Raw genomic sequence first — 22,678 nt, 5'->3', positions numbered from 1 at the left:
TGAGGGGCCCCCCAGACAAGTCCATTATCCCCAGGCTAAGGGGGGGCTAGAGACAAGGGAGCGTGCCCAGACTCCAAGAGGAGAGCAGTAGCGGGGTGCAGAGAAGGGGGTGCCCGGCGGCTGGGCCCCTCTCAAGTAGGTGGGGCCCAGTGGCGGATGAGGCCACCTGGGGGGAAGCCTCGGGGATCCCCGATTCTGCCGTCGTCCCTCCCGCCTTTTCTCCAGGTTAACCCCTTCCCGGCCCCGCCCCCGCCGCGGCTCGGGTTACTAAACGCATTCGCAGAGACCCAGGCGGGAGCAGAGCCCGGGGCCTTTGTAACGGAGCTTTGGGCTGTCGGGCGGGGAGGGTGGGTGGGGGTGCTGGGCAGACGGCTTCCTTCAGTCCCGTCACCCGCAGATTGGAGGGGCCCTATGGCCCCCAGATCTATAGGGAATCCTGGATCTCTCTCCGTGAAATCACTGGAGCCTCATTCAATCCCGGAGTCCTTTAATTCTAGGAAACTGGAGCATCCCCAACAGTTCTGAAGCCTGAGGACTCCTCCACCCCACCCAACTGCCCACAAGCCCCTCCGCCATCAACCCAAGAATCCATGTCTTCCTAACAAATTCGAAAAACCCAAAGGTCCTTTTTCATGAACACAGAGCCCCCAAATCCTAGAAAAGCAGGACAACTCGAAGGCCTCATAAAGTCCCTCCAGACCCCAATTCTTTCCTCCCAACCCACCCAAGAAACCTGGGGAACTCCATCCTAACCCGAGGAGCCCACACGCCTCTATCATTCTAGGAGAGCTCAACCACCCCACCCCCGCCCCAGTAAACTAGAGATCTTTTCCGGAAGAAACCTCAGGATTCCCTGGAGACTTAATCTGCTCCACCACAGTGGAGGGGACTCCTTCCCATAAAAACCTCAGTACTCCCGGATTCTAGCCTCTACAAATTGGGGGTGCCTAATTAACCCAAGAGCCCTCCTTTCACCTCCGCATCGAAGCACTGTGTTTGATTTCCCCTAAATCCGAAAGCCATGGTCCTCCTGGACCACCAGTGGAAGGGGCACAAGGAAGCAGGGGTCACAGCGGGGCTTACCTGGCCAGGCGGCCGGCGACCCCTGCGACCTCGACGACCTGGCTGGGGCTGGGGCTGGGGCCGGGGCTGGGGCTGGCAGTGGAGGCGGCGGCTGCGAGGAGCGGCAGCAGCAGCACCAGCAGGAGGGGGCGGCGGCCGTTGGGGCCAGGCCTCCGCATCGTGTCGGGCGCCGAGTCCCGCTCCGGGCGGGCGGTCTGTCCAGCGGGTCCGGCTCGCCGCAGCCCCGCCCCAGCCCCCGCCCCCGCCCCCGCCCGAGGCCGACTCACTTTCTCCACGGTCCAGCCAAGGGCTGCGAACTTCCCGCCAATCACAGCCCGGCGCCGCCGGCGCTCGCCGCGCGGCCAATCAGAAGGGAGCAGGGACAGGTGCCGGATGCGGGGCGCGGGGTACCTCGAGTTCCCCACGCGGTGGGGGGAAATTAGGACTCGGGTACCGGCTCCGTGAACCTTCTCGTGGAGCAAAGGCCCGAAGAGAGGAATATGGAGGCGGCGGATGAAGGCAGGCAGGGTCCCCTAAGCTGATCTCCCTCTGGCAGGCCTCAGGCCTCTGTTCCCACTTCTGGGAGAATTTGGCCAGAATTTAGCTCCCTCGCTGGCGTACAAGCTGGAATCCCCCCACAGGTACCCCTTTCCACTCGAGAGACTGAGGATTCTGCCCGTGGAACACCAATACCACACTAGGCCCCCAGGTCCTGCCCCTCTGAGGGTCCTAAGTTCACATTGGATCTTCTCAAATAATTGATCCCATCTCAAGGCCTTAGGCTTCAGGGGTTTCAGGCTCACCATCTGCAAAACTTGTTCCCCGAAGTTCTGCCCCTGGGTGAACCCAGCCAGGCTCTGCCCCTGACCCACAAATTCCGTTCCCAGGGGGCTCCTGGTTCTGCCCCTCCTGCACCCCACTTATCGCCACCCCCAAAGGGTATCAGACCCCCTTCCTTGCCTGAGTCTTTGAATGCTCCCAAGAGCAGCCTTCCACCCCCTAGAATTGCAGACTTTCTCCTTAGAGAGTTCCCAGTTCCGGCTGGGCACCCTGGCACAGGCCTGTAATCCCAGCACTTTGGGAGGCTGAGGTGAGTGGATCGCTTGAGTCCAGGAGTTTGAGACCAGCCTGGACAACATAGCGAGACCCCCGTCTCTATTAAAAACCCAAAAATTAGCTGGGCGTAGTGACATGTGCCAGTAGTCCCAGCTACTCGGGAGGCTGAGGTGGGACGATCGCTTGAGCCTGGAAAGCGGAGGCTGCAGTGAGCTGAGATGGCACCACTGCTCTGCACTCCAGCCTGAACAATAGAGTGAGACCCCGTCTCAACAATAAATAATAACCCTATATAAAAGAGAGTTCTGATCCCCTCCTTGCCTAAGAGTCTCCACCACTAACTAGGAGCCGCAAGCCACAGGGAGCTTTAAACCCCGTCCACACCTGATTTAGTGGGTTCCAGGCTTGAAGCCTTCAAACTCAGAGTCTCAAGCCCAGCTTCTTCCCTTCATTATAAATTCAAGGCTCCATCCTATCTATATTAGAAATAGAAGCCCCTTCTCTCCCAAAAGCACCGCCCCTGGAGCTTCAGACTCCGCCCCCTAATTACCTGTTTTTCCACTGTGTTTTTTTTTCCCCTCCTCCTTCTCCTCCCCCTCCACTGAGTTTCATGCCACACCCTTTCCCACAGAAAATTGGGACGGGACCACATGTAGGATCCCAAGCCCACCTCTTTTATGTTTGTCTCGCTTTGGGGTTCCAGGCCCCATATCGTACAACAGTTTGATTCCTTTTTTTTTTTCTAAGATGGGGTTTCACCATGATGGCCAGGCTGGTCTTGAACTCCTGACCTCAGGTGATCCACCCACCTCAGCCTCCCAAAGTGCTAGGATTACAGGCGTGAGCCACCGTACCTGGCCTACAGTTGGATTCTTAAGGTTCCCAGATCTGTAGTGTTAGCCCCGCCCCCACCTCGTGGATCCCAGGCTCCACCCACACAGGGTACTAGGCCACACGCCCTGACCATGGAGCCCACCCCAGACCAAGAACCGCAGCTGATCCGACTGTATTCCCACCCCACCCCACTCCTGCTCCTTCTTCCAGTCCAGGAGGGTGTGCAAGACTGACGGGGAAGCCCTTTGCCACCCCCCACCAGCCCAGCTTACAGTGAGACTCACAGGCTGACTCACACGGCTACACACCGTTTCTGCCACCTACAACAATCCATGCCTCCATCTCACACTGACACCCAGAAATCTGGGTCCAGCACCGTCCAGGGACACAGTCTCTGGGGCAGTGACCACGACACTCACACTCCATTCACAGCCATTCGTGGGCTGTCCCAGAGCCCGGCTCTGCCCAATGACTGTACTCCATGACCCTGTCTTTGTATAAGCCTCCAAGACCCCTGCTCACATGACCCTGCAGGACAGCGTATCCCTGCCCACTTCCCCCCTCACCACCTCCTACCCTGTAGCTGGAGCATTTGCTGGGGGCGCTGCTGAAATTTCTCCCTGCTGTCCGGGATCCAGCGCATCTTCAATGCTTGTTGCTAGGCAACAGCCTCTGGCTCACCACTGCAACTTCCGGCGTTGGCCTCTCCTCCCCGTAGAATTTGGAGTCCCCAGCTTCCAATCCCCCTCATCAGTGTCACTATCTACCAGAGATGTGTCTATCACCCCTTAGATCCTAACTGATCTCAACCCTTCAGAATTCCTCAGAGTTCTAGTGGCCTGGCATTCCAGAATCTTCCACCCCTCCCCCCATGCCCTCTCATGCACAAAAGCACACACGCAGTTAGTACTATACTAGGAAAATACTATCTCTAGCATTTAGATAACCCGACTCTTCAGCGTTCTCGATTTGCTGACATCCCAGATTCCTCTCTCTCTCTCTCTCTCTCTCTCTCTCTCTCTCTCTCTTCCGTCTCTCTTATTTCTAGAATGAGGCCAGGTGCGGTGGCTCACGCCTGTAATCCCAGCATTTTCGGAGGCCGGGGGAAGGAAGATCGCTTGAGGTCAGGAGTTTGAGACCAGCCTGGCCAACACAGTGAAACCCTATCTCTACTAACAATGCAAAAATTATCCAGGCATGGTGGTGCACACCTGTAATCCCAGCTACTCGGGAGGCTGAGGTGGGAGGATCACTTGAACCTGGGAGGCAGAGGTCGCAGTGAGCCGAGATCACGCCACTGCACTCCAGCCTGGGTGACAGAGTGAGACCCCGTTTCAAAAAATAATAAATAAATATGTAAAAAAGAAATAAAATACAAATAGGATGACCAGCGTTCCAGAAACATGAGCGTTCTGGATTATCTGGCCTGGAAATAAAAAACACCCTAATATACTAGATCTGTGAGCATTACAAACCACCACCATATTCCAGATTTCCTGACCTTCAGCCCCTCCCCCCACATACTAGGATTCTTAATATGCCAATATCCCCCAATAGTCTGAATATTCTGGCATGTAAAATATTTTCTAGAGTCTGAGGCTGGGCATGGTAGTTCACACTTGTAATCCCAGCACTTTGGGAGGCTTAGGCAGGAGAATGGCTTGAGCCCAAGGGTTTGAGACCAGCCTGGGCAACATAGTGGGACAATGTCTCCTCAAAAAAAATTAAAAATTAGCTGGCCATGGTGGCAGACACCCGTAGTCCCAGATACTCAGGAGGCTGAGGCAGGAGGATCACTTGAGCCCAGAAGGTCGAAGCTGCAGTGAGCTAAGATTGCACCACTGCACTCCAGCCTGGGCAACAGAGTGAGACCCTGTCTCAAAAACAAACAGACAAACAAAAACAAAACTAGGGATTGAGACACAGCTGTTTCAGAATACCCGGGTTCAGAAGCACTCACCCTTTTGTTTTTTAAATTTAATTCGTGGGACCTTTGTTAAATCTTTTTTTTTCTTTTTCTTTTTTTTTTTTTTTTTTTGAGACGGAGTCTCACTCTATTGCCCAGGCTGGAGTGCAGTGGCATGATCTTGGCTCACTGCAATCTCCACCTCCAGGGTTCAAGCGATTCTCCTCCCTCAGGCTCCTGAGTAGCTGGGATTATGGGTGCGCATCACCATGCCCGGCTAATTTTTGTATTTTTAATAGAGATGGGGTTTCACCATGTTGATCAGGCTGGTCTCAAACTCCTGACCTCGTGATCTACCCGCCTAGGCTTCCCAAAGTGCTGGGATTATAGGTGTGAGCCACTGCGCCTGGCCTAGCACTCAGCAGTGCCAGGTCTCTCATTTGTGTTCTAGATTCTCTCATAATCTGGAACCTCCTGCCATTATGGATTTCTCGAAATGCAAACAAACCCTCCAGTGCTCTGGAAGGGCCAGTAGTCCGGGATCTCTCCCATTCTCTACACTTCCTCGTTAAACAGATTCCTTTTTGTATCCTATACTTCTCAGCATTCCAGACATCCTGGCATGCGAGATTTTCCTCCTGGTGGAGATTCATGGGTATGAACTCCCCTGACACCCTCCTATTTTAGAATCAGTGATGGTCCAGGTCCGTTTTGTCAGAAAGTCCACATTCTGGATTCTCTGATAAGCAGGGGAGAACTCTAATATTGTTAATCCACAAGCACTCCAGAATAGCCTTGTGGCCAAGATGTCCTGACATTCCAGACCCCTCTTCTTTTGTTTGTTGTTTGTTTGTTTGTTTCAGAGATAGGGTCTCGCTATGTTGCCCAGGCTGGAGTGCAGTGGCTATTCACAGGTGCGATCCCACTACTGATCTGCATGGCAGTTTGGACCTGCTCTGTTTCCGACCTGGGCCGGTTCAGCCCGCCTTAGGCATCCTGGTGGTCCCCCACTCCCAGGAGGTCACCATATTGATGCTGAACTTAGTGCAGACACCCGATGGGCAAAGCGCAGTGCAGCCCAGAACTCCTGGGCTCAAGTGATCCTTCCACCTTAGCCTCCCGAGTAGCTGGGACTACAGGCACAGGCCACCACGCTGGGCTCCACTATGTTTCAGAAGCTCTGGTATTCCAGAAACTATGGAATTCTACAATTAGCATGTTCTAGTATCCTCTACTCCTAGTCTGCCCCCACTTTCTGTCCTTTTTTAATTGGCACAAAGAAAAAAAATGCAGAAAACCTCCCTGAGGAGGTGCCATAGAAATAGGCATTATTTTGGGGGAAAAAAAATCCCAAGGCCAGCTGGGCGAGGTGGCTCACACCTGTAATCCCAGCCAGCAGTTTGGGAGTCCGAGGTGGGTGGATTATCTGAGGTCAGGAGTTCGAGACCAGCCTTGCCAACATGGCAAAACCCTGCCTCCACAAAAATTAGCCAGCGTGGTGGTGTGTGCCTGTAATCCCAGCTACTTGGAAGGCTGAGGCAGGAGAATCGCTTGAACCTGGGAGGTGCATGTTGCAGTTAGCCAAGATCAAGCCACTGCACTCCAGCCTGGGCAACAGAGTGAGACTCTGTCTTTAAATAAATAAATAAGCAAAAATTAGCCAGGAGTGGTGGCAGGTGGCTATAATCCCAGCTACTCAGGAGGCTGAGGCAGGAGAATTACTTGAACCTAGGAGGTGGAGGTTGCAGTGAGCCAAGATTGTGCCACTGTACTCCAGCCTGGGTAACATGAGCAAGACTGTCAAAAAATAAAAAATACAAATATGAATAAATAAATAAATCCCAAGGATGTCAAGGCTTAGGTTAGCTGAACCTGTCCCACATGCCCTGTCTAGAAGATTAAGAAATAGCAAAGTCAGGGATGCTGGTGGAGATGTTTGCCACATCGAGGTATGGAGTACAAATGTTAAGGATGCAGTAACCAATCCATTTACATCTGCCACTCCTTCCCACTTGTTCTTCCCTCCAGGCACTCCTCCTCCACTCTACCCACGTGGGGCTGACCTCACCTTCAGGCTTGAGGACACATGATCCAGGCTGGGATAATGGAAGTCCTTCATCACTCTGGCCACAGTAATTGGTTCAGGAATGGGCCACTTGACTCAAATTCAAGCCAATGAGAATTAGTCCTGTGATTTTTTGCTGTTGCTAGGGAGAAAAGAGTTGCTAAGGGGCTGCTTAGAGTCACCTTGCCACAGGAGAAAAACCTAACTAAGGATGCATTCCGGAGGTAAATTGAGAGATGAAAAGATATTCTAGGCCAGGTGCAGTGGCTCACGCCTGTCATCTCAGCACTTTGGGAGGCTGAGGTGGGTGGATCACCTGAGGTCAGGAGTTTGAGACCATCCTGGCCAACACAGTGAAACTCTGTCTCTACTAAAAATACAAAAAGTAGCCAGGTGTGGTGGTACGCGCCTATAATCCCAGCTACTCAGGAAGCTGATGCATGGGAATCACTTGAACCTGGGAGGCAGAGATTGCAGTGAGCTGAGATGGCACCACTGTACTCCAACCTGGATGACAGAGTGAGACTGTCTCAAAATAAAAAAAAAATTCTTGATGAGTGTTTAACCTCTGGATCCAGCCATACCTGAAGGCAAAGAATAAGCCAATACATTCCTCCCTCCCCTTCAGCACCTTTTTTTTTTTTTTCAGCCAGGGTCTCACTCTGTCAGTCAGGCTGGTGTGCAGTGATGTCATCATGGTTCACTGCAGCCTTTGTCTCCCAGGCTCAAGTGATCTGATCCTCCCACCTCAGCCTCTCAAAAAGCTGGGACCGGCAGGGTGCAGTGGCTCATGCCTGTAATCCTAGCACTTTGGGAGGCCAAGGTGGGTGGATCACCTGAGGTCAGGAGTTCAAGACTAGCCTGGCCATCATGGTGAAACCCCATCTTTAAAAAAAAAAGAAGAAGCTGGGACCACAGGTGTACACCACCATGCCTGGTTAATTTTGGTATTTTTTTATAGAGTTGGGGTTTTGTCATGTTGCCCAGGTTGGTCTAAAACTTCTGAGTGCGAGCAAACTGTTCCCCTTGACTTCCCAAAGTGCTGGGATTACACGCATGAGCCACCGTGCCTGGCCTCCCTTTGCTTAAACAAGAGAGGTAGATGTTCCTGATTTTATATATATCAGGTCAGGTCCCACATCTCCACCACCACTTTCCCGGGGAGTCACAAACCTGCTAAGAATAAGCAAAATGTTGGCAGTGAGGACTTTATTGGGGAGGGTGACTTTGGCTTCCAGAAAAGAGGGAAGATGGGGACCTAGTAACAATGACTATTTATTCCAAGGAGGCCCTGGCCCTGAACCCAGGGCTCCCACAGGGCAAGGGAGGCACCCCAAGGTATCATGGCAGCTGTGTTGTTCAAAAGGAAGTTCCGTTGAGCTTCATCTTGGGAGGCATGAGGGGAATGCCAAGACCAGCAGAGGGCCAAGGGGCTGGCGTGGGTGGCCGCCGGAGCTCCGGCCCACTCCGCACCAGTTCCTGGCAGCGTTCCACAAAGCTACCTCCCCCACGGCGCCGGGCCTCAGCCTTCGGGGGGCTCGGGCTCCCACGGTGGCTGGTCAATGAGGTGTTGCTGGAGGCTGAGTGGAGGCTGAGGGAGTGAGGACAGTAAGTACACGTCATCACAGGGCAGCTGGGCCACTCTGCCCCCCAGAGTTACCACACTGTCTCCTCTTCCTCCCATTGCACAGAGGGGGAAGTGCAGTTGTGGCTACCTGGTGAGGGAGATTCGGGACGAGGTGCTTGGGAGAGAGCCCTGCCAGGGAGCCGGTGGGGCCAGCTCACAGTGTTCCAGCTGTTCCATCAGCTCTTGCTCTGTCAGGCCACCTGCTGGGGGGCACGGAAGCAGGGTCAGGGGGCAAGATGGGGGTCACAGGGCAAGGGCCAGAGTTATACTACAGTGCAAGCATCCAGGGTCAGGACAGGAGAAAGGAAGCAGAGATCAATGTACCGGGGTCAGAGGCTGAGACAGGTTGAAAAACAAGGGCAGGAAGGGATGGGGGACAGAGAGAGAGGGGGTCAAAGGAAAAGGGTCAGAGGGCAAGAGCCTGGGAGAGAGATCAAGAAGTCAGCCGTGGGGCTTGGGACGGGATTGGGGTGGGGCAGAGAGTACCAGGGGCCTGGCCGAGGCCGTCCATAGCGGTGGTTAGGTCCCACATGGCCAAGCTGCCATTGGCCTGGCCAGTGAGCAGGTAGCGCCGGGGCCGAGAGCCGAGCCGCCGGGAGCCCTCGCACTCCAGCACCGTGAAGGCCGTCGTGGGTGAGCCATCCACGGAACGCACGGAGCATACCCTGGGAGGAGCATTGGGGGAGTCGGTCACCCTCACTTTCTCACCCTTCCCGGTCCCAGCCCCCACCACTGTGGCTGCAGTTCCTGCCTCTCAGCGGCCACCCCCAATCATTATCCATCCCTAGCCTGCTTTTCTCTCCAGTTCCAGTTGCAAGGGTCCAGCAGCCTCTTGGACACCCCTAACCCCAAACTCCCAGGAAGTCTCCCCAGAGCGGCTGCTCTTCCCGGTTCCCACTGCAGGGAAGGCCCGAGTCCCATCCTAGCTGCTCCCCGACCTCCTATCAGCCTCCTGGCCTCCTCCCTGGACTCCTGGACTCCCATCAAGCCTCCTTTCATCCCCCGAGCAGTGGCCACAGCTCCCTGAACAGGACAGCCTCAGCCCTTCCACAGCCTGACCAGGACTCGCCCACATCTGTGCCCCATCCTCACCTTCTGTTCTGTGCCCCAGCCCGAGTGTCCACGTGTCCTTCCCGTGTGACCCTATTGGCCCTTCTCAGCCTCTGCACATATGGTTCCCTCAGCCTGCAGTCCCCTACCTCTCCCTTCTTTCTTTTGCTCCTTCCCTCTTGTCCTCTAGGTCTCTGCTCAAAGTCCCTTCTTCCAGAACATCCTCCTTTCCCAGCTGAAGCAAGGCTCCTAAAGCTCTTTGGGCCACCTCCATCCCACCCTGACCCCTCTGCCTGGGCCCCCCATCCCACCCTCACCCCTCTGCCTGGGCCCCCCCATCCCACCCTCACCCCTCTGCCTGGGCCCCCCCATCCCACCCTCACCCCTCTGCCTGGGCCCCCCATCCCACCCTCACCCTTCTGCCTGGACCTCCCATCCCACCTCACCCCTCCGTCTAGGCTCCCCATCCCACCCTCACCCATCCGCCTGGGCCCCCCATCCCACCCTCACCCCTCCGCCTGGGCCCCCCATCCCACCCTCACCCCTCCGCCTGGGCCCCCCATCCCACCTCACCCCTCCATCTGGGCTCCCCATCCCACCCTCACCCCTCCACCTGGGCCCCCCATCCCACCCTCACCCCTCCACCTGGGCCCCCCATCCCACCTTCAGCCCTCCGCCTGGGCCCCCCATCCCACCTCGAACCTTCCGCCTGGACCTCCCATCCCACCCCCACCCCTCTGCCCAGGGCCCCCATCCCACCCTCACCCCTCTGCCTGGACTCCCCATCCCACTCTCACCCCTCTGCCTGGACACCCCATCCCACCCTCACCCCTTTTCCTGGGCCTCACATCCCACCTCGACCCGTCTGCCTGGAACCCCCATCTCACCCTCACCCCACTGCCTGTGCCGCCAACCTGGCCCTGGCTGCACTGTTCCAGGTCACTCCCACCCACACCTGTCACACCTTTAATACCTCCTGCCCCAAACCCACTAAGCCTGTCCTCCCTCCCAGCCTTTGTTCCTTCAGTGTTGCTCGGCTGGGACCCCTTTCTGGCCTCAGTGACCTGGCTGGCATCTTGCCTTCTCCCCTGACCTCCCCCCTGTTGGACAGGACAGTTCTCACCGCTGCCCAGTAGATGAGAGACGCACGAAGAGCTGGCTGGCACTGGGCACCACCTTCTGGATGAACACTTGCTGGTCGTCCCGCTCGCCGTAGGGGCCTGGGACAGGCAGGGGCAGGAGTCAGGGCCAGCTGGGGTCCCCCGGGCCTCAGACTCCCTTCCACACTGATGAAACCCACCACCCCAAGACCCCGATCCCGTCCCCAGGCTGCTGGAGTTGGACAGGGCCAGAGAGGGCTGGGGGTTGCAGCAGTCAGTGGAGCTCAGGTGCCTCAAGGATCGAGACATCCCAATCGTTGCAGGCTCCTGGGTCAGGTGGCAGCGAGTGGGAATCAGTGGAGGTCAACAGGGGTCAGGTAGGGGGAGGTCAGTGGGGTGCAGGGGTCAGGAGTCAGTAGGCACCAATGTCGTTGCCGGCACTGCAGCCGCCATGCCCGTCGGCCGACTCCAGCGCCAGGATCTTGAAGGAAGCGAGTGGGGTGGAGCCGGGCTGGGTGGAAATCATGCCTCGGAAGCGAGTCACAGACCACGTCCGCACATGGTTGTTGTCGGCACAGACTGAGGGGCACAGGGAGAGCAGAAGGTCAGGCCTGGTGCAGGCTCAACGCACCCACCCCTCCAGAGTCCCAAGACAGCCCCATTTCAGGAGGGTCAGGCTTTTCTGAGGCCTTCCCTTTCAGAGAATCCTCTCCTCCCCAGAATTCCAATTTTTTTTTTTTTCTTAAGAAGCCTCCAGTGGAACAGAATTCCAAATGTTAAAAACCCTAGTTGCAATTCTCACACTTAATAAAATAGATTTCAAAGCTACAAGGATGCAAGGGTAAAAGGATTAATGTAACAATAAGAGATCTTAACACCCAGATACATAAGACACATAATGAGATTTAGATTCAACGAGACAACAAATTGATAACGATATCCAGGACTTGAACTCAGAGCCAGAACAAATAAACACAATAGAGGTCTCCATTTTAAACACATAAAATATGCATTAACCACTTTAAACACTCAAAATATTGATCGGCCATTATTGAAACCCATTTTAGGAATGAAGTAATATTCCTTTTTCCCTCTTTTTCTTTTTATCCCCTTCTTTTTCTCTTTAAAAAAAAAAAAAAAAAAAAAAGGAAAAAACCCTGTTGCCGGGGCGGTTGCTCACGCCTGTAATCCTAGCACTTTGGGAGGCCGAGCTGGGTGGATCACCTGAGGTCAGGAGTTCAAGACCAGCCTGGCCATTATGGTGAAACCCCATCTTAAAAAAAAAAAAAACCCTGTTGCCATTGGGTACAGTGGTTCACGCCTGTAATCCCAGCACTTTGCGAGGCCAAGGTGGGCGGATCACAAGGTCAAGAGATTGAGACCATCCCGGCCAACATGATGAAACCCCATCTCTACTAAAAATACAAAAATTAGCTGGGTGTGGTGGTGTGCGCCTGTAGTCCCAGCTACTTGGGAGGCTGAGGCAGCAGGATCGCTTGGACAGAGAGAGGCAGAGGTTGCAGTGAGCCAAAATCACTCCAGCCTGGGCAACAGAGGGAGACCTCGTCTCAAAAAAAAAAAAAAACAAAGCCAGTTGCCTCTGCCTCAGGAATTGTTCCAGAGCCTGGTCTCACCTTCCCCTGTCCTCTGCCCCATGCTGGTTCTGGTCCATTTTGTCAAGCCTGAACCATGTCAGAACCCCGATCCCAGAGGCCCCTGCTCCTCCTGTCCTATCCACGTAGTGTGTTCCCATGGGCAGCCAGGTGGAGCCTGTGGACGCCTGAGTGTAGCCATGTTCCTCCCCTGCTTAGAGCCCCCTGTGGCTCCTGCCCTTGTCACCTCCATACCCTCATCTCCCCCCATTCTCTGTTCCAGGCACAAGGGGCTCCCTGCACTTCCTCAGACATCCTCACCTCAGAGCCTTTGCAATGTCTGTTCCCTCTGCCTGAATGCTTGTCCCCACCGATCTACGCTGCTCATTACATTATTTCTGATGAAAGGTACTTTCTCGGGCCTTCCCTGAATGACCCATCTCCAGCAACTTCACACTGCCTAGCCACACACAACTTCATGTTTATTCACACCCCTTATCACTGCCTGGTGTTGAGTTAGATTATTTTATTAGTATTTTATGAGACAGAGTCTAGCTTTGCTGCCTGGGCTGGAGTGCAGGGGTACAATCATCGCCGACTGCCACCCCTGACTCTCGGGCTCAGGTGATCCCTCCGCCTCAGCCTCCCAAGGAGCAGGGATCACAGGTGCAAGCCACCACACCAGCTATTTTTAAAAAAATCTTTTGTGTACGAACAAGGTCTTACTTTGTTGTCTAGGTGGGTCTCACACTCCTGGCCTCAAGCAATCCTCCCAGCTTGGCCTCCTGAAGTGCTGAGCCACAGTGCTCCCCCTGATTTGCATTTTTCTTTATTTAGAGATGGAGTCCCGCTCTGTTGCCCAGGCTGGAGTGCAGTGGCATGATCTTGGCTCACTGCAATTTCCGCCTCCCAAGTTCAAGCAATTCTCCCACCTCAGCCTCCTGAGTAGCTGGGATTACAGGTGCGTGTTACCACACATGGCTAATTTTTTATATTTTTGGTAGAGATGGACTTTCACCACGTTGGCCAGGCTGGTCTCAAACTCTTGACCTCAAGTGATCCACCCACCTTGGCCTCCCAAAGTGCTGGGGTTATAGGTGTGAGCCACCGCACCTGGCCACTGATTTCCATTTTTATTTATTTATTATTTGCCATCCCCGCTAGAATGAAACTTCCACAAGGGCAGGGACTTGGCCTATATTGTTCATCACTGCCTCCCCTAAGCCTGGCACACAGTGGGTGCCCTGTAAATCCTTAGTGAATTGCTGGATTCCGTAACACACACAGATTCACTCTTCCCCAAACGGATCCCCTTACAGTGTTCTCTCACTTCTGCAATGACAGCCCCATCCCAGGTCAATCCTCTCCCCCAGAGCTCTCTTCCTACACAATGTCCCTTCCCAGTGGAAATTCTCATCCTCCTGGCTCCACACTACCATCTGAGCCGTCTCTCTCAGAACCTCAAGCAGCCCAGGGAGGCTCACCTGAGATGAGGTGCTTCTCTGACAGCATGATCTTGGTGACGGGGCTGCGGTGCACAGTGAAGGTCTGGAAGAGCTGAGGCCCCGAGCCCACAGTCTCTGGGTGCTGCACGATGACCCGCACGCCCCCCGAGCTGGTGCCGTACGCGATCTCGATCCAGTTCCCACTGTCACCTGGTGAGGGGCCAAGGATGAAGAGATGGCCTGGGCCACAGAGACAGGAACCAGGGCAGAGAGAAAGAGACAGGCACGGAACAGAGATACAATCAGAAAGGAAGAAGAGGTGGGGTGCGGTGGCTCACGCCTGTAATCCCAGCACTTTGGGAAGCTGAGGTGGGTGCATCACCTGAGGTCAGGAGTTCGAGACCAGCCTGGCCAGTGTGGTGAAACCCTGATTCTACTAAAAATACAAAAATTAGCTAGGTGTGGTGGTGTATGCCTGTAGTCCCAGCGACTCATGAGGCTGAGGCATGAGAATTGCTTGAACCCAGGAGGTGGAGGTTGCAGTGAGCCAAGATCATGCCACTGCACTTCAGCCTGGGCAACAGAGTGAGACACTGTCTGAAAAAAAAAAAAAAACGAAAGAGACAGACACAGAACAGACACACAGCCAGAAAGCAAGGAGAGAGGAAAGGAGACAAAAAGGTGGGGATGAGATGTGGGAAATGGAGGAACAAGAAGACAAAGGAACAGGTCAGAGGAGGAGAGGCACGGAGACAGAAATTGTAACAGAGAAACAGCAAATAAGAGAGGAAAGAGAGAAAAATAGAGAACAGAGGCCGAGGCAGGAGGATCACTTGAGGCCAGGAGTTTGAGGCCAGCCTGGGCAACATAGTGAGACCCTACAAAAGGTTTTTTAAAAACTAGCAGGCCATGATGGCATGCACCTATAATCCCAGCTACTCAGGAGGCTGAAGTAAGAGGATCCCTTGAGCCCAGGAGGGTGAGGTTGCAGTGAGCTAGGATCACGCCACTGAACTCTAGCATAGGTAACAAAGTGAGACTCCGTCTCAAAAACACAAAGATGACAGAATAGTGGCATGTGGTGGGGAAGGAGATGAGGAGGAAATAAGAAAGAGGCTGGGTGTGGCAGCTCATGCCTGTAATTCCAGCAATTTGGGAGGCCAAAGCAGGAGAATCACTCGAGCCCAGGAGTTCGAGACCAGCCTGGCCAACAAGGCAAAACCTTGCCTCTCCTCAAAATACAAAAATTAGCCGGGCATGGTGGCGAGCACCTGTAGTCCCAGCTACTTGGGAGGCTGAGGCAGAACTGCTTGAACCCAGGAGGTGGAGGTTGCAGTGAGCCCAGATCACGCTACTGCACTCCAGCCTCGGCAACAGAGTGATACTCTGTCTCAGAACAAACCAAAAAAAAGAAGAAGAAGAAGAAAAGACAGAGTTGAATCTGCCGCCCCCTGATAAACCCCCTGGGTCATGCTACACACGCTAGGGGACAGCTGCAGACTGAGGCTGGGGCTGGGGCTGGCTGGTGACAGCACCAGGGAAGCTGGGTCATAGCTTACTGGTCTTGGGGGTGAGGTAGACACTGAGGGCGGTGACCCCATCCTCTGCTGGGTCCCGGTAGAGCTCGCTGACCAGGAGGTCGTTGTCTTTCATGCGCAAGGGGAACTTCTGCACATCTGAGGTGGGCAGAGAGGGCGGAGTGGGTTTGTTCCACATGCCCTGGCCTGTCTCCCTCCCTTCCCCTCTACCAGGGGAGGCTCTCAGGCACCCAGGACATGGGCTGCTGCTCACCCACGTAGTAGATGGAGCCATTGTTGCAGCCCAGGAGGAGGAAGGAGCCTGCTGCATCGTAACTGGTGATGGGCTGAACCTCCTGGACCTAGGGGTGGGGCAGGACAAGCTTCAGCCGGGAGCCCTTCCGCTCCTTTGCTTCAGTGGTGAGGGACGCCTCACAGAGGATGGGCCCTCTCCTCCCCGTCCAGAACCCATCCACTGCTCCGCAGCCCCAGCTGCCCTAGGCCGACCTCTGTCCCCATCTGGTTCCCTCCCTTCCTCCCTTTCGTGCATCTCTCTCTCTGACTCTTGGCCTCTCCTGGACTCCGTACTTTTTAAAGTTTTAATTTTTTTGTAGAGACAGAGTCTTATTATGTTGCCCAGGCTGGTATTAAACTCCTGGGCTCAAGCCATCCGCCTGTCTCAGCCTCCCAAAGTGCTGGGATTACAGGTGGGAGTCACGCACCTGGCCTTGACTCTATACTTCTGACATGACTCGAATTCATCTCCCGTTACCTAAGTTCCTCCATCTGCCACATAGTTCAATTTGGTTTGACTCTGTCTACCCTTCTCTGTCACCGCTTTCTGATTTTCTATTTTTATTTGCTTAGTTTTCTCCCACTCTGTCTCTTTCTCTGCCTCTATCTTTCTCCCAAAGCCATCCTCCCACTTCAGCCTCCCAAAGTGCTGGGATTACAGGTGTGAGCCACTGAGCCAAGCCAGTTCCTGTCTCTTCCAGCATCTCCCCTAACCTGCTGTCTCACCCAGTCCCAAGAAAATCCTCCCTCCCCCTTTTCAAATCCATTCATGCTTCATGTGGGCTCTGCAGCCCCTCCTCCAGGAAGGCTTCCCTGATACTCTTGGGCCTTTATCACAGACATCCCCGAGGCTCTAGCCAGTTGCTGATTCTCTGGCTTCCTCCAGGTTTGGGGGTAGGGGTGGGGGTGGGGACGGAAGCAAACCCCTCCCTGGGTCTGTACAGTCTGGAAAACTGGGAAGGGAACTCTGACCTGCCAGTGCTTGGTGACGGCATTCCACACCCCGATGCGTCCTGTGTGGCTTGTAGCAATGAGCTGGTTCCCAACGAAGAACAAAGCTTCCACAGGCACCCCCAGATGGAAGACCCCTGCAGTGCGCAAAAGGGGCTCAGCTGGAACCCTGCCTTATGGAGGAGGAGAGGTGGGAGGAAGAACTCCAAGGACCGGAGGATTCAGTAGGACCACAGAATCCTTGAAAGACAGGAGATTCCATCAGGGGCTGGGCACAGTGGTTCGCACCTGGAATCCCAGCACTTTGAGAGACTGAGGTGGGCGGATCACTTGAGGCCAGGAGTTTGAGACTGGCCTGGCCAACATGGTAAAAACCCATCACTACTAAAAATATAAAAATTACCTGGGTGTGGTAGTGCACACCTGTAGTCCCAGCTACTTGGGAGGCTGAGGCAGGAGAACTGCTTGAACCCGGGAGGCAGAGGTTGCAGTGAGCCGAGATTGCATCACTGCACTCCAGCCTGGGCACCAGAGCAAGACTCAATCTCAAAGAAAAAAGATGTAAATATCCCAGCAGGAATTTCAAAGGATAAAGTAGGCCAGAAGATTTCTGAGGAGCGTGGGATTCTAAAGGAGACTGGAATTCTAACAGTACTGAGCTTTGCAACAAGGCCAAGGAAACCTCCGGTGGTGGCAAGGGACTCTTACGGGGCCAACATTGATTTGCAGGCATGTTAGTAAGTCAGGGATGTTGTTGTGGGTCCGAGACAGGGCCTTGCTTCACTTCCCAGGCTGGAGTGTGGTGGTGCAGTCGTGGCTCACATAGCTCACTGCAGCCCCGAACTCCTGGCTTCAAACAATCCTCCTGCCATGGTCTCCCAGAGTGCTGGGACTACAGGTGTGAGCTACTGTGTCCAGCCATAAGTCAGATATTTCTTTTTTTTTTTTTTTTTTTCCCTGAGATGGAGTCTCACTCTGTCACCCAGGCTGGAATGCAGTGGTGCGATCTCAGCTCACTACAACCGCTGCCTCTGAGGTTCCAGTGATTCTCCTGCCTCAGTCTCCTGAGTAGCTGGGACTACAGGCACGCCATCACACCCAGCTAATTTTTTGTATTTTTAAAAATGGGGTTTCACCATGTAGGCCAGGGACGTCTCGAACTCCTGACCTCAAGTGATCTGCCCACCTCAGCCTCCCAAAGTGCTGGGATTACAAGTGTGAGCCACCGCACCAGGCCAAGTCAGAGATTTCTAATGGTGATACAAAATGGTTCATTTTAACAAAATGAAGAGATCTAACTGGGCAGGGAATTCTGATGGAGGGAGAATTGTATGTGGTTGCACGTGGGTGGATTTTTCTAACAAGCCAAGGAATTCTAACAGGATATAGAATTCTGAAGGGCTAGAGCATTCTAAAGACACAAAGAGATCTAATGGGGCAGAAAATTCTTATGGGTTTAAGAGTTTTATTGTGGGTTTTATTTTTTGTTTTTTTTTGAGACAGAGTCTTGCTCTGTCACCAGGCTGGAGTGCAGTGGCTCTATCTCAGCTCACTGCAACCTCTGCTTCCTGGGTTCAAGTGATTCTCCTGCCTCAGCCTCCTGAGTAGCTGGGACTATAGGCATGTGCCACTGCGCCCAGCTAATTTTTGTAGAGACAGGGTTTCACCATGTTGGCCAGGATGGTCTCGATCTCCTGACATCAAGATCCACCCACCTTGGCCTCCCCAAGTGCTGGGATTACAGGCCTAAGCCACCTCACCCGGCCTGTGGTGGGTTATTTTAATGGGCCGTAGAATTTAAAGGACAGAGGGTTCTGGAAAAGGCTTGAGGCCATACCTATCTCGGAGCCACCACCTTCCGCCTGCAGAGCCCACAGCAGGATCTCACTGCAGGTGGCCGCTGCCACCATCTTGTCATGTTCACCCAAAGCCCCACCGGGCACCCGGGCTGTGAGCGCCAGTCGTTCGATGGACCAGTCCAGGCGGGGACTGGAAAACACCAGCTGCCAGCCAGAGGCTTCCTTCAGCCTGCAGGGTTGAGGGGACATCACCAACCCTCACTGCATGCCCTCCCTGACAACAGGGCTGGGACCTCCTGCCACTCCCTCCCCAAGCACCTGTAGCAGACTAGAAACTGAGTATAGGCCACGGCGATCCAGTTATGGTGCCCACACACCAGGCGCACCATCCCCGGCTCCTCAGGTTGCCCTTGAGGGGAAGAGCGGGGATCAGAAGAGGGTCACAGGGGCCCCACAGCTTCCCCAACCTCCCATGAGATAGAAATGTACCTGAGGGTGAGGGAGGGGCCTTCTCATCCAGCATACGGCCCAGCAGCCCTGCATTCCCAAGGTTGGGGGGCATCGTGTTGCTCCGTCGGACAGGGGCCGGGCGCCCTCCTAGCTGCTGAGGCCCCAGTAGGCTGTGCCGGTTCCGCCGCTTCACCGGGAACGCTAGAGAACAACAGGTAGAGTAACAGTCATAATCGTGGCTGTCACATAGCAAGCACTTAAAATATGACAGTGACTGACTTCCCCTTGTGTGGGACATAGTCTCTGGGTGAAGATTTTAGGTGGGGCAGTGACATGGCATGAAATGACACTGAACCACACAGCAAATCACTGCCCTTTCAGTTCCCTTGAAACTTTTTTTTTCTTGGAGTTGGAGTTTTGCTCTTGTTGCCCAGGCTGGAGTGCAACGTGTAATCTCAGCTCACTGCAACCTCTGCCTCCCAGGTTCAAGTGATTCTCCTGCCTCAGTCTCCCAAGTAGCTGGGATTACAAGCGCCTGCCATGACACCTGGCTAATCTTTTGTAATTTTGGGAGAGACGGGGTTTCACCATGTTGGCCAGGCTGGTCTCGAGCTCCTGACATCAGGTGATCTGCCCACCTTGGCCTCCCAAAGTGCTGGGATTACAAGTGTAAGTCACCGCACCTGGCCCTAATTTTCCCTCTTAACAAATAGAAGTCTGCACCGTTGGCAAGCGATAGCATCTAGCCAGAGTTGTTTTTTGCTTTGTTTTGTTTTGAGATAGCATCTCGCTCTGTCACCCAGGCTGGGATGTAATACGAGATCATAGCTTACTGTAGCCTTGACCTCCCGGGCTCAAGGGATCCTCCCGAATAGCTGGGACCCCAGGTGTAGCCCACCACACCTGGGTATTTTTTTTTTTTTGAGATGGAGTCTTGCTCTGTTGCCCATGCTGGAGTGCAGTGGTGCGATCTCAGCTCACTGCAACCTCCACCTCCTGAGTTCAAGCTATTCTCTGCCTCAGGCTCCTGAGTAGCTAGGATTACAGGCACCCATTACCACGCCAGGCTAATTTTTGTATTTTAGTAGAGACGGGGTTTCACCATCGTGGCCAGACTGGTCTTGAACTCCTGACCTCGTAATCCACCCACCTTGGCCTCCCAAAGTGCTGGGACCACAGGTGTGAGCCACTGCACCCAGCCAATTTGTTTTTATTCTTAGTAGAGAAAAGGTCTTGCTATGTTGCCTGGGCTGGTCTCAAACTCCAGGTCTCAAGCGATCCACCTGCCTCAGCCTCCAAACTGCTAGGATTACAGGTGTGAGCCATTGTTCCAAGCCTCGCTAGAGTTTAATAACACTGCTATGTTTGGGTGTTATTTTCATGTTTACTTTGTATTTGTGATATAAAGCTTATATTTTCAATGATTTTTTTGTTTTTTGTAGTCAGCAGGGCATGGTCGCGAGTGCTGCTTGGTGGTGGAGCTGAGGTGGGGGGATGGTTTGAACCTGAGAGGCAGAGGTTGCAGTGAGCCGAGATGGCACCACTGCACTCCAGTCTGGGCAACAGAGCCAGACCCTGTCTCAAATAAGTAAGTAATTAATTAATTAATTTAAAAATGATTGTTTTTGGAAAACAGGATAAAACTAAGTTGGAAAAATACTACTACAGGTCTTTATATCTGGCAAATTTCATGAAGGTAGTAGGTCCCGACAGCAGTTAGGGAAATAAAGCTGTAGATGAAATTTTCCTACTCTGTTCCTTCTACCAATTAGAAAAGCCGAGTCCCAGTAACCACTGGGGCCATACCTTCCATGGCAGTGGGACGGCTACCATGGGCATTATGGTCAATAACTTCCCATTAACATTTCTCCCCGCCGTGCAAAGAATCCCAGGTCTTCCAAAGCCCCCCTACAAAGAAACCAAATCTGGGCTGCAACTCCCATGGGGCTCCAGAGCATTCTTCTGAGCCTCAAGAGCTAGCTGGCCCATTGCCTCACGGGAAATGATATTTCCGACTTCCTTTCCAAGCATCAGCCCAAGCATCTGATAGGAAACTACACCTCCCATCGTGTCTCAGGGTTCACAACACAGGCACCCAAGAGTTGCGGCCTTATGGGAAATGTAGTCTTTAGTCCACCTCCACACCCCTCCATTCCATTGGGAGTGCCCACCTGGTGGGGGCAGGTAACCATTGAAGAGGACGTTTCCGCAAGAAGATCGATCCAACTCCTCTCGAAGCTGCAAGCGACGAACTGCAACAGGAGGACTTAAAGGCTGGGACTTAGGGGGATGCTGAGGCCACCCCATTTCCCCCTTTCCGTTTCTCTCTACACAGAATACCAGTACTCCCCTCAGTACCAATACAGACCCAGGACCATATCCAGTGCTCTCAGCTCTACCCCAGCCCTCTTTCAGAAGAGACGGGGAAGAGGGGCAGGCAGCATCACTACAGAGTTGGTTTTCTATACAATGAGGATGATAGTTGGGGACCCCACTTACCCAGAGGAGTGAGCCCATAGAACTGGGCTTCATGGAGGAGGCTGGAACCGTGGACACCCCTGGGTAGTAGAATTGACTAGAGGTCAGGATCCAGGGGATGGGGGTGAGCAGAGAATTCTGAGGGGGAAATTTTCAAAACTGCACAGAGAATGTAAAGGAGTAGAAAGTTTTGATGGAATCAAGATTCTAAGGAGTGATGATATGGGTGGAGGAAGTGTGTGTGTGTGTGTGTGTGTGTGTGTGTGTGTGTAGGGTGAAACTGAAGGACATAATTTTAACATGATCAAGGTTCTCATGAAGTTTTGCTTATTTGTTTTTTTAGAGATGGGGTTTCGCTATGTTGCCTAGACTGGTCTCCAAATCCTGGGCTCAAGTAAGCCTCCCACCTCAGCCTCTCAAAGTGCTGGGATTACAGTCGTGAGCAACCCCACCGCGCTCAGCCTGTGATCAAGGTTCCGAATGAGAATTCTAAAAGAATGGAGCTGAAGTGGGCATTGGAGGAAATGAAAGAACTTCGCAGGGGGTGAAGACAGTGAGGGACTCCCTCCCCTTTTTCCATGCCAACCTGGGGTCCAACTCTTTGGTGCGCAGGAAGTTGAGGATGGGAGCAAAGACTGTAGGGTCCCTGTCGATGAAGATCTGCGGGAAAGAGGGGCAGAGGATGGATGGGGTAAAGGGCAGGACTGAGTAGGGGTCCTGCCCATTTTCCGACCCCAACCCCTTCCCCCGTCCCATTTCAGTTCTTGTCCGACTTACTGCTCCAGTCTCATCTTTCAGCGTCGAGATGCGTCCGCTCAGAAGACTATAGGGAAGGGACACCGAGCAGGTGTCACGGGCCGGGGGAGTGGATATTAGGCCTCCCAAGCCCTCTCCATCCCCCCTACCCTCGTCCCAAACTCGCTCTCCCGATCACCTGGAGAAGAAGGAGTCTGGGATCCAAGTGAGCGTCTGGCGAGAGGTACTGAATCTGGGCGGGGAAGTAGAGGAGCCGGTGAGGAATGTGGTCCCCTCCCGCAGAATCCAGGGTTCCCTCCCCTCCCTTCCCCCGGCGTTTTTCCAGGCTCTCGCGCTTCCAACAGGGGGGCGGAGCAACCCTTGATGGACAGGTATTTTCCCCAGGAGAGGCGGGTAGGGTACTCCCACCCCGCTTCCCGCCCCCAAGGATGGGCCCTCAGGAGTCTCCCGCACTCACCTCTTGCCTCCCACATTCAGATGAATCACTTCCCCGGGAGGTCCCCTAATCGGGACCCCCTCGGCTGCAGTAGACGCAGCTGCCATGGCCCCCGGGCGAGCCGGCTGGCCCGCACCCACTTCCGGGTGTGCACCCGGACCCCGCCCTCACCGGCTGCTCATTGGGCTAGAGACTCCAGGGGTCACTGACGATTGGACAGAACGCCTGCCCATTAAGGTTAACTTTTCCGCCTCTTTAAA

The 22,678-nt window shown here is 54.0% G+C and overlaps 2 protein-coding genes across 9 annotated transcripts in view; both read right to left on the bottom strand.

Annotated features, from left to right (window-relative positions):
• Positions 1-3,602, bottom strand: part of LTBP4 (latent transforming growth factor beta binding protein 4) — a 34,894-nt gene extending 31,292 nt beyond the window's left edge. For 4 of the 5 annotated variants that reach the window (XM_035283988.3, XM_035283991.3, XM_035283992.3 and 1 more), the window contains exon 1: positions 1,084-1,279. In XM_035283988.3, coding sequence (XP_035139879.1) covers positions 1,084-1,241 — 158 coding nt within the window. In that variant the 5' untranslated portion in view covers positions 1,242-1,279. Of the gene's footprint in view, positions 1-1,083; positions 1,280-3,528 lie in introns of those variants that run through there. The other variant, XM_035283995.3, reaches the window with a different exon arrangement.
• A 4,513-nt stretch (positions 3,603-8,115) lies between these two features.
• Positions 8,116-22,570, bottom strand: SHKBP1 (SH3KBP1 binding protein 1). 4 transcript variants are annotated; one of them, XM_078359703.1, is made up of 18 exons: positions 22,440-22,570; positions 22,161-22,214; positions 22,004-22,049; positions 21,813-21,886; positions 21,248-21,306; positions 20,920-21,000; positions 18,788-18,949; positions 18,617-18,707; positions 18,337-18,527; positions 16,521-16,672; positions 15,529-15,616; positions 15,297-15,413; positions 13,777-13,947; positions 11,124-11,279; positions 10,724-10,820; positions 9,037-9,215; positions 8,639-8,753; positions 8,116-8,514 (listed from the first exon to the last, which is right to left on the bottom strand). In XM_078359703.1, the coding sequence occupies exons 1-18, from the start codon at positions 22,523-22,525 to the stop codon at positions 8,283-8,285; spliced, it is 2,151 nt and encodes a 716-aa protein (XP_078215829.1). In that variant the 5' UTR covers positions 22,526-22,570; the 3' UTR covers positions 8,116-8,282. The 4 variants fall into 4 exon arrangements, with proteins under 4 accessions (XP_078215829.1, XP_078215830.1, XP_002762183.4 ...); XM_078359704.1 differs by having other exon boundaries at positions 8,639-8,750; XM_002762137.7 differs by having other exon boundaries at positions 16,521-16,636.
• Positions 22,571-22,678: the final 108 nt, after the last annotated feature.

The sequence above is a fragment of the Callithrix jacchus genome, chromosome 22 (assembly GCF_049354715.1).
Source record: "Callithrix jacchus isolate 240 chromosome 22, calJac240_pri, whole genome shotgun sequence".
NCBI classification, from domain to species: domain Eukaryota; kingdom Metazoa; phylum Chordata; class Mammalia; order Primates; family Cebidae; genus Callithrix; species Callithrix jacchus.
The sequence above is the reverse complement of the archived record's forward strand: the minus strand, read 5'-3'. Positions and strand labels throughout refer to the sequence as shown.

Coding starts and splice junctions, on each gene's coding strand:
- SHKBP1 (XM_078359703.1), bottom strand. CDS start 22,525: ATGGCAGCTGCGTCTACTGCAGCCGAGGGGGTCCCGATTAGGGGACCT. Junction 22,050..22,160: donor CCAGACTCCTTCTTCTCCAG/GTGATCGGGAGA, acceptor CCTTCCCTATAG/TCTTCTGAGCGGACGCATCT. Junction 15,617..16,520: donor CCGTCACCAAGCACTGGCAG/GTCAGAGTTCCC, acceptor CCCCACCCCTAG/GTCCAGGAGGTTCAGCCCAT.